This window comes from Salmo salar, chromosome 07 (assembly GCF_965601325.2).
Source record: "Salmo salar chromosome 07, fSalSal1, whole genome shotgun sequence".
In the NCBI taxonomy this organism is placed as follows: Eukaryota; Metazoa; Chordata; class Actinopteri; order Salmoniformes; family Salmonidae; genus Salmo; species Salmo salar.
The window spans coordinates 17,431,925-17,442,621 of record NC_138297.1 but is presented as its reverse complement, the minus strand read 5'-3'; the positions used below and the strand labels follow the sequence as shown (position 1 = coordinate 17,442,621).

Sequence of the window (10,697 nt, the reverse complement as noted above, 5' to 3'; positions counted from 1 at the left end):
GGTTTAAAGGAAAATAAAAGCTGTTAAAACCAATGTGTTTTTATAAGATTTCAGTTCGGCTTGGATGCATATTTTATGTGGTTATAATACTATCAGCTTTTATGATGTTGATAAAGATAGACCCGCCACCTTTACAGACGGTCCCTAACCGGGAATTCATTCTCTCAAGATGCTGAAAGAAAGAAATTATATTTCTCCACTGCTGTTCCCGAATCAAAATGTACATTTGGTGTATAATTTTACTGCAAGCAATGCTTAATTCTGCAGGGGTTAACACTATATTAAGCTATGTAAGAGGTTATGGACCTACAGTCAGTGTCCAGATATCAGATAGGCTAGTATTTCATTTAACCCGTCTGAACAGTACAGTTCCCTTGACGTGCCATTTTGAAGTCCCTGTGTTGTTCATTTCGAAATTGTATAGCGCCTCACAAAATTATCACACAACATACCCGGCACTGCTATCATCCGCTTTTACCTCTTCACCAAATCTTTTCTCTTATTGAATTAAACACCAACATGATCCTTTTTGTCTCAGTGGATCAACATTAACTCAACAAGTTCCTAAAATCATTTGACAAATGGCATGTATTTGGCACACTACAGTCAGGCCCTAAAGCTTAGGCTACACACTAACGTCAGATAAAAAGAACGAAAGGAAAAACCTCAATGTAGCCTATAGATATGAATTGCACAATTACACATTTATGGATTTAAAAAAATGTTTTTTTCTCCTTATTCAACCCCCGCCCCCCCATCCACACTATTTTATGACCCTAAACCCGCCCACCCCATTTATGAGTTAATCAGCACATCACTACTAAGCACGCAACCCTGGGAGGCCACTGTGTTGAGGGTCAGCGTGGCGGACATGTTCTTGCCTACCCTCACCACCTGGTGTCTGCCTGTCAGGAAGTCCAGGATCCAGTTGCAGAGGGAGGTGTTTATACCCAGGGCCCTGAGCTTAGTGTCGTGCTTGGAGGGTATGATGTTGAACGCTGAGCTGTAGTCGAGCATTCTTACATGGGTGTTCTTCTTGTCCAGGTGGGATAGGGCATGGTTTCCCAAACTTAGTTCTGGGTTCATGTTTTTGTTTTTGCCCTAGCACTACACAGCCGATTCAAATAATCAAAGCTTAATGATGAGTTGGTTATTTGAATCAGCTGTGTAGTGCTCGGGCAAAAAACAAAACGTGCACCCAGATGGGGGCCCCAGGACCAAGTTTGGGAAACCCTGGGATAGGGCAGTGTGTAGAGCAATGGAGATTGCGTCATCCGTGGATCTGTTGGGGTGGTCTGCAAATTGGAGTTGAACCTGGGTGTCAGGTAATTGGAGTGGATCCTGGGTGTCAGGTAAAGTGGAGCTTCTCGAAACACTTCATGATGACAGTAGTGCGTGCCACAGGACGATAGTCATTTAGGCAGGTTAAATATGTTTTATTGCCACATACACCAGATGGGTGCAGTGAAATTCGTTTTTTTACAGGGTCAGTCATAGTAGTACGGCACACCTGGAGGAAATTAGGGTTAACAGATTTTTCACGTTGTCGGCGCAGGTATTCAAACCAGTGACCTTTCGGTGACTGGCCCACCCTCATCACTAGACTATCTGCCGCCCTAAGGTTGCCTCTGTTTGCTTGGGTATCTAGCGGACATTCATCCCTTGTAGGGCCAGGAGTTTGGAGTTCCTGGACACTTCATGTGACCATACTGAAAAAAACTCCTGGCCCTAATCCCATTTCATTTGTTTCCTGGTCGTTGACTATTTGTTTTCCAATAATACTCTGAAAACTCCAATAATACTCCCTGTGAGTCTTCTCTCTCCATCCTCTCATTCTGAATGCAGTCCGTGTATCCATATTCAAATGAGAGGGAGCGAGGGAGAGAAGTTGCCAGCACAGGTGTAGAGATCAAATGCTGCTTCCGCAGTTGGTTTGTTCTCACTCCTTTTGGTAAGGTTTGGGATATTGATTGACCTCATCAGTTTATCTTGGATACATTTTGTGTGGATTTCAACAGCTGTTTGTCTGATTAAATGTATTCCAGTGTGAATATCTAAAAAGGTAACCAGAACAAAGAAGTCTGAATCGTTCCAGTCGAAGGATGGGCAGGATTCAACACCTGATATTATGGGGTGAGTTCAAGTCTTGGGTTTCACAAATATATTGTTTTTCATGTGTTGATTAAAGTTCTACAGAAAGGTGAACCTTTTTAGGGTCTAAAAAACAAACAATCATTAAGTAAGTTCTACTAACAAGAGAAGCAAAACTGTAACATGGAAAGCAGATATTGTATTTGGCAGGTTATTAAACCAGAAAGAAGGGTGCAAGAGTGAGAATTGTTTCATTCTTTTTAATAAAAAATGTTCAAGTGACATTTACAATGGATATTCTGTTTGGAAAAAATATATCCCAAACTTCCTGGACTAGCATTCCCTCATATGCAAACTCATGCAAAGACATCCCATCAAACAAATCTAATGGCACCCAGTTATAGACATGGAATAACAGTGGTGTCAGTTTACTTACCTTTTGAATCAATAGTGCTGATTTTGGATCAGTTTTGCCTTCTAGATTACAATGAACACGATTACATGGGCAGGGGGAACCTGATCCTAGATCAGCACTCCTACTCTGAGACACTTGATACGGCCCCGATCTAGGATCAGGTCCCCCGTGTCCATGTAACTATAATCAATATGATCTAAAAGGCTAAACTAATCCTATATCAGCACTTATATTCTGATATGCATTATGAATATGGCCCTGAATGATACACCGGTGCTAAAAATCAATCAGTCAAATTTTAACATGACTTTTAGCCTTGCGTTATAAAGTTTGCTGAGTAGGATCATTGATTATCATACTGAAACTGAAAATGACTGTAAGCTGTATATGAATGTTAACTCAAAATCATATTCAGATGTCTTCCTCGTCCCAGCTGTGTTGGTGGTGTGTTGTGTAGCTGAGAGACAGTACTTCCTCCAGTCCAACTCCTCCACCTGGGAACAGGCCAGACTACACTGCCAGGTAGAACAACTTTATTGTCCCCATGGGACACTTTTCCTGGACACACAGACTTCTTGTACGCAATGTAAAACAGCAGTGGCCAATTCATGTGTGCAAGTTTTTGTCAACCGCAACCTAGCTTTAAAACGCCTGGTTAAACCAGTGACTCGATTGAGGACAATGATTAGATGATGATGTTATCAAATATTATTGCTGGACTGGAACAGAAGCTGGCACACATTGTGGCCCTCTAAGACCAGTACTGACCCAATATACCTGATATTATCCTTGTCCTGTTAGGCGTGCTACAAGGAGATGGTGAGCCTGACCCCTGACAACATCCAGCAACTTGTCCAGAACCTGACCTCTTCTTACTGGGTCGGCCTCCGCAAAACCATGAACAACGGCTCCTTCCCCTGGTCCCGCTGGTCCAACGGAGACCCCCTCACCTTCCAGAACTGGTACCCCGGTCGCCCCATACTCTCCAAGCCCAAGAATCCTGTGAACATCTTTAACAACTACTATTCCATCCGCGCCAATGACTGTGGGTGTTGCTGCACCAATAACAGCAAACTTACCAGTGTTCCCCCGGTAACTACTAGCTACGGTAACTCTACAGATGACCTTTTCACAGAGAATGTAAACGTGGCGGCATCGTCAACGATGACACCAGCCGTGACAACCAAGGTGACAAAGATGACATCTGTCATGACGAGGGGATCAACGTTCTTTACTGGAGTTACTGGTGGCATCAATGGCACCAATATGACTAGTGGGACCAATGGGACGAATGAAACTGAGACAGACGTGTATATTGAGGAGCCCTGCATAGCCATGCTCAGTTTTGGACTTTGGTTCGATAAAATCTGCTCAGAGCTTCTTCCTTATATCTGCTATGAAGGTAGGGGGGGGGGGGGGGGGGGGGGGGGGTTAAAAAAATACAAATGCTTCTAATTTACTGTGATATTCTGAGAAGTGAACTGAGATGTTGATGTTTGGGGTGCATTACTTACTGATAAACATATTGATGTGTTTTCTTTCACTTGCACCCTTTTCCCCCTCACCCCAACCCACCCCAATCAAACTACCGCATCTCACCTGTGTATGTAGACCGTTTCTACGGTAATGCCACCATGACCAACAAGACACTACACAACGCGACTCTGAGCTGGACCCGTGGGCCTGGTGACATCAGCGGATACAGGGTGGAGGTCAAGTCCACTGACTACAACCTGACCCTAAACCACAGCAGTCTGAACCAGACCTATGACCTTTCCAACCTCACCGCCGGAACCCAGTACAGAGTCCAGGTGTTCCCCATTAAGTGTGGAAGAGACCTCAACCCACAGAACGTCTCCTTCTATACCAGTGAATATGGGCATTACCACTAGTATCAAATGTTACTGTTGAATAGGGCCACTACAACTGCTGTTGTTGCTACTGTTCCACTACTTCTAATACTAGTAGTTGTAGAGATCCTGGACAGATATCTATGTGTAGATGTTTATTATGATATTGCTGTAACAATGTAAAGACATCGATATCAACGATGACGATAATGCTGACTACTGATCATGAATTCTCTCTCAGAGCCTGGCGTGATCCAAAAGCTCAGTGTCACCAATGTCTCAGAAACAAGTATCTCCCTGTCCTGGCTCGCTCCTGAGGGCAACCGTGACTTGTACAACATTCAGGTGAGGGGTGAACCTGACCTGAAAATGACCACACGCACAGAGAGCGCCCTGGTCAAAGGCCTGATACCAGGAGGGTCCTACACGTTGGAGGTCAACGCCGAGGTGGAGGACAAGTCCATCGAGGGAGATCGACGGGATATCTCCTTCTACACCAGTGAGTCAGAGCACTGTTGTTGTTTTTCCTATGCGAATGTTTAACTGGTTTTCCTAGAGGAACGTTTCCATAGGGGAAACTGTAAATAATAAGACTTTCCGTTTCAAATTCCATTTTATTTTCATTCCATTGAGAAAGTTAATGTAATTTGAATTGAAAGGTCAGTTTTATACATTCATATTTGCAGTTAACAATTTGTTCTTAACCGACTTGCCTAGTTAAATAAAATAAAAATGTTCAGTGCAGCTCACACACACACACTGATCTCTCCTTTCCCCTTCAGAACCAGGAAAGGTGTCAAACTTAAAGCCGTCTGCTCTTACTAAAGACAGTGTCGACTTCCAATGGGAAAAGCCGACAGGTAACACCTCTGGGTACAGAGTGCACGCCTGGAGAGAAGAAAACAACATGTAGGTTCCTATAGAAACATGATCAAGTATGTAGGTTCCTATAGAAACATGATCAAGTATGAAAGGCTACTATAGAAACGTTATCAAGTATGTCAGTTACTATAGAAACGTTATCAAGTATGTACGCTGGAACTCAGGACTCCCTTGAAAACAGTGGCAATTGTTACTGGGTGCAGTATCCTGGCTAACTAAATAAAATGAATGAATGAATGAATGAGACTACTATAGAAACTGTATCAAGTATGTTGGCCGCTATAGAACGCTAACAAATCGTAGCCCAAAACAAACAGCAAATAAAGTTTTATTGGTCACATACACATGGTTAGCAGATGTTGTTGCGAGTGTAGCGAAATGCTTGCGCTTCTAGCTCCGACAGTGCAGCAATAAATAACATGTAATCTAAAAATTCCACAACAGCTACCTAATACACACAAATCTAAGTAAAGGAATAGAATAAGAATACGTACATAAACTCAGCAAAAAAAGAAACGTCCTCTCACTGTCGACTGCGTTTTATTTTCAGCAAACTCAACATGTGTAAATATTTATATGAACATAACAAGATTCAACAACTGAGACATAAACAGAACAAGCTCCACAGACGTGTGAAAGATTAGGGGAATCTGTGTGAGTAGGTGGACAGGTAGGATTACTGACAGTGAAGGTGAACAAGTTTCAGGTGACAGAGGAATGGGTGAGACTGAGGCAGGAATGCCTTTAACATAAAGTGGTATATTTACTGGGTAGTGTGGATTCATGGATGCACAGAACTTCTGGATTAGACGGAGTTAAGGAAGAGAAAGCAGCGAGATCGGGTGATGGCGCTTTCCTCCTTTTATGGAGTTGAGATCTGTCGGACATTTCCACCTGACCTAATTAAAGCGCCCCTGGCCCAGCTGAGCAAGTGGCCATGAATTAAAGGATTCCTCCACCAACTCCATGGGCCTTTTCTACAATGTGACTAACAGAAATGGAATAATGTGTCCCTGAACAAAGGGGGGTCATAATCAAAAGTAACAGTCAGTATCTGCTGTGGCCACCAGCTGCATTAAGTACTGCAGTGCATCTCCTCCTCATGGACTACACCAGATTTGCCAGTTCTTGCTGTGAGATGTTACCCCACTTTTACAACAAGGCACCTGCAAGTTCCCGGACATTTCTGGGGGGAATGGCCCTAGCCCTCACCCTCCGATCCAACAGGTCCCAGACGTGCTCAATGGGATTGAGATCCGGGCTCTTCGCTGGCCATGGCAGAACACTGACATTCCTGTCATGCAGGAAATCACACACAGAACGAGCAGTATGGCTGGTGGCATTGTCATGCTGGAGGGTCATGTCAGGATGAGTCTGCAGGAAGGGTACCACATGAGGGAGGAGGATGTCTTCCCTCTAACGCACAGCATTGAGATTGCCTGCAATGACAAAAAGCTCAGTCCAATGATGCTGTGACACACCGCCCCCAGACCATGACGGACCCTCCACCTCCAAATCGATCCCACTCCAGAGTACAGGCCTCGGTGTAGTGCTCATTCCTTCGACGATAAACGTGAATCCGACCATCACCCCTGGTGAGACAAACCCGCAACTTGTCAGTGAAGAGCACATTTTGCCAGTCCTGTCTGGTCCAGTGACGGTGGGTTTGTGCCCATAAGCGACGTTGTTGCCGGTTGCCGGTGATGTCTGGTGAGGACCTGCCTTACAACAGGCCTACAAGCTCTGAGTCCAGCCTCTCTCAGCCTATTGCGGACAGTCTGAGCACCGATGGAGGGATTGTGCGTTCCTGATGTAACTCGGGCTGTTGTTGTTGCCATCCTGTACCTGTCCCGCAGGTGTGATGTTCGGATGTACCGATCCTGTGCAGGTGTTGTTTCACGTGGTCTGCCACTGCGAGGACGATCAGCTGTCCATCCTGTCTCCCTGTAGCGCTGTCTTAGGCGTCTCACAGTACGGATATTGCAATTTATTGCCCTGGCCACATCGGCAGTCCTCATGCCTCCTTGCAGCATGCCTAAGGCACGTTCACACAGATAAGCAGGGACCCTGGGCATCTTTCTTTTGGTGTTTTTCAGAGTCAGTAGAAAGGCCCCTTTAGTGTCCTAAGTTTTCATAACTGTGACCTTAATTGCCTACCGTCTGTAAGCTGTCTTAATGACCGTTCCCCAGGTGCGTCATTAATTGTTTATGGTTCATTGAACAAGCATGGGAAACAGTGTTTAAACCCTTTACAATGAAGATCTGTGAAGTTATTTGGATTTTTACGAATTATCTTTGAAAGACAGAGTCCTGGAAAAAAGGGCGTTTCATTTTTTGCTGAGTACGTAAATATATGGATGAGCATTGCCAGAGCGGCATAGGCAAGATGGTATAAAATACAGTGTATATATATATATGAGATGAGTAATGCAAGATATGTAAACATTAAAGTGACTAGTGATCCATTTATTAAAGTGGCCAAAGTTTTAAGCCTGTATGTAGGCAGCAGCCTCTCTGTGTTAGTTATGGCTGTTTAACAGTCTGATGGCCTTGAGATAGCTGTTTTTCAGTCTCTCGGTCCCAGCTTTGCCATTTGACTTTCTACTGCTAATGTTTTCATAAATAAACAGACCCAACTGTTGCGTCATGGGAACAGTCAGGATATGCATGTAAAAAATGGCATGCAAATTCACATAGAAATATAATGTATAGATCACACTCCATTACTCTGCTATGTGGAACAGAGAACAGACTCTGAACTACAGTGTATGACAAGGACGCATGTGAACAGGATTGACACAAGGCCATTGTTTATTTTGAGTTTAGCACGTCCGACATATTCTGGAAGAATGTGACAAACACGCGTCTGACGGTGGGGAACCAGTCGTCAGGTGCCAAGATCTGGCTGAGCGTTGTGGCACTGGTGCCCGACGGATCGGTTGAGGGAGAACGCAGCATAGAGATGGGCCTCACCAGTGAGTATGGACAGATGATAATGGTGTAAGATGAAATTGCCCCAGGACACACTGATCGGGGGTTAGTTTTGCATTTTCCCCACTAATGGTTAAGGTTGGGGGAGGCGACGCTGATCCTAGACCTGTACCTAGGGGAAACTTCTCGCCGGAGCGACGATAATGAGGCATTAGTTCATTGAGAGGGTGGTTGATTGTTTGGGTGGTTGATTGGGGAGTGGATTTATTGGGAGGTTGATTGGGTAGTGGATTTATTGGGAGGTTGATTGGTAAGGTGGATAGTATTTTTGTGAATGGTGAATCATAACTGTATATTATCATAGCAATAGCCTAATCATTTCACACTACCATTATTATTCTCAATTTGTCACTTTTATATCTTTCTCTTGTCTTACATTCATCCTTCTTTCCCTTTCTCCCCCATAGCTCCAGGTAAAGTTACTGACTTACTTCTGGTCATTACTGCGAACACCATCACAGCGACCTGGACACCTCCTCAGGGAAACTACGAGGCATTCAGTGTTCAGCTCAAGCTAACCGCCTCTAACGAGGAAGTGAAAACACAGAATACAAGTGCCAGTCAACTTTCATTCACCAACCTAAAGGCAGGAGTTGAATATGCAGTGACAGTCACCACTCTGAATGGGTATCTCAAGAGTGACCCAGAAACCATTAGAAATTTCACTCGTGAGTTACTAGTTAATCTTTCTCTTTGAATAGATGAACACATTCCATCAATATTGATACATAGCAGTAGTATAAAAATACAAGAAAGACATTGACTTTTTATTGTTGACATCTAGTCAATATTATTCTTACCCATGTACAGTACATTGTCAACTTTGAGAGGTTTTGCACTTTGAGATGTATGATTTTCCCTTATACCTTTAAGTCACTCCTCTCTCTACCGTTCTTCCCTGTCTCCTTCCCTTAGTTCCTCTCCCACCGCAATCAGCCAAAATCGATTTCTTCAATAAGAGTCATGTCACCCTGTCATGGAAAGCCCCCATGGAATCCCAAGGTGTACAAATAACGTACCTGGTGAAATACTTTTCTGAATTCTGGAATGATACGCAGACGAGCGAGACATACGCCACCAACTATACATTTCATGAGTTGCATGCTGGGACCAATTACAACTTCGAAGTACGAGTGAAGGCGGGAACCCAGGAAAGCAAGCCCACCGAAACATCACAGACCACAAGTAAATTACTCACCACATCAGACATATTTACATGTTGTTGAAATATCTTGCTTACATATCTAATAATGATCGGTGACAATGTTTGTTGTGGGTGACCTTTCTTCATCACTCCCTTACATTACATCTTAACTCACATGGGTCTCTCTCTCTTTTTCCCTTCTCTCTCCCCCCCTCTCTCTGCCAGGTGCTACGGTGAGAGTTCGAACTATGACTATGGCGTGTTCCTCCAGCGAACCTTCCATCTGTGAGAATAGCGGCGAACGGACAGAGGTCTTGAAAAATGTGAGGTCATCACAACATCCTCCAATCACAGTTCATTCATCACCAGATCCTCCAATCACGTTACATTCATCACCACATCCTCCAATCACATTACATGTATATTGTAGTCATTTTTAGCAGCTGCTCCTATCCAGAGCCACTTACAATGAATTGGTAAAACAGCCATATAGCAGGATAATTGCAAGAAAAATATTTTAGTAAAATGCTGCAATGAGCAACAGTAGTTAGTGAGAATATAGAGAAAAATACGTCCAGAAGTTCAGTGTCAGATGTTTCTCCCATCACATACCGAATAAATCAAATGGAATATATTGTCTTACATGTTGAATACAAAACTCGCTTTTTTTCTGTATTTTTATGTCTACTCTTTTTTGTTACAGTTGAAGACACATTTCGGCAAGCGGTTCAGCAAGAATGAAACTGGGGTTGACATGGTGTTCTGGGAACTGGAGTGGCGAGAGGCATAATTTCACACACACACACACACACACACCTTGTACAGATCATCTATTCAATATAATTTCTTAGTCAAGATTAAGATAAATTGTGTTTTGACAAAAAAATGATAACAATAGATAAATGAAGAGTTACATGCGTGCCAAGAATGTATGTGTATTGAATTTCTTGTCTTGTCTTGCTTGTTTTCAGGATGTAATGTATGTTTTTCAAATACATTTTATTAAGGTATTTTCTCTGACCAAATTACTGAATAAAAGTCTGACTCTTGGTGTGGATAATATATATATATATATTTGTTTTACTAGTGTTTTCTTTAAAACTTGTTTTTTGCATCTCGATCAAGAAGGCACCTGATGTTGAGGACGAATATGTGTTGGAAGTTGGTTATTCAATTCAACTTAACATCTTTACTGGAGACCCCCAGCAAGCATGTGACATAATAGTTCATTTACATTTATTTTTGAATTGGTCGGCCATGTTAGGCGGGGCAGTGGATTACTTTTGTATGGTTGCTCAATGTTGAATATTAAATTGTATCCAAT

At 43.2% G+C, this 10,697-nt stretch overlaps 1 protein-coding gene across 5 annotated transcripts; it reads left to right on the top strand.

The window, feature by feature from the left end:
* Positions 1 to 1,110: 1,110 nt before the first annotated feature.
* Positions 1,111 to 10,445, top strand: LOC106608674 (receptor-type tyrosine-protein phosphatase H). Of its 5 annotated transcripts, none has more exons than XM_045721581.2 (11): positions 1,111 to 1,951; positions 2,046 to 2,133; positions 2,922 to 3,028; positions 3,308 to 3,908; positions 4,118 to 4,375; positions 4,598 to 4,855; positions 5,139 to 5,265; positions 8,065 to 8,213; positions 8,637 to 8,897; positions 9,145 to 9,414; positions 9,599 to 10,021. In XM_045721581.2, exons 2-11 carry the CDS (start codon positions 2,103 to 2,105, stop codon positions 9,811 to 9,813), a joined length of 2,277 nt encoding a protein of 758 aa, XP_045577537.2. In that variant the 5' UTR covers positions 1,111 to 1,951; positions 2,046 to 2,102; the 3' UTR covers positions 9,814 to 10,021. The 5 variants fall into 5 exon arrangements, with proteins under 5 accessions (XP_045577537.2, XP_014062245.3, XP_045577536.2 ...); XM_045721580.2 differs by having other exon boundaries at positions 1,112 to 1,951; positions 2,940 to 3,028; XM_082977393.1 differs by adding an exon at positions 10,077 to 10,445 and having other exon boundaries at positions 1,125 to 2,133; positions 9,599 to 9,696.
* The last annotated feature ends 252 nt before the right edge of the window (positions 10,446 to 10,697 follow it).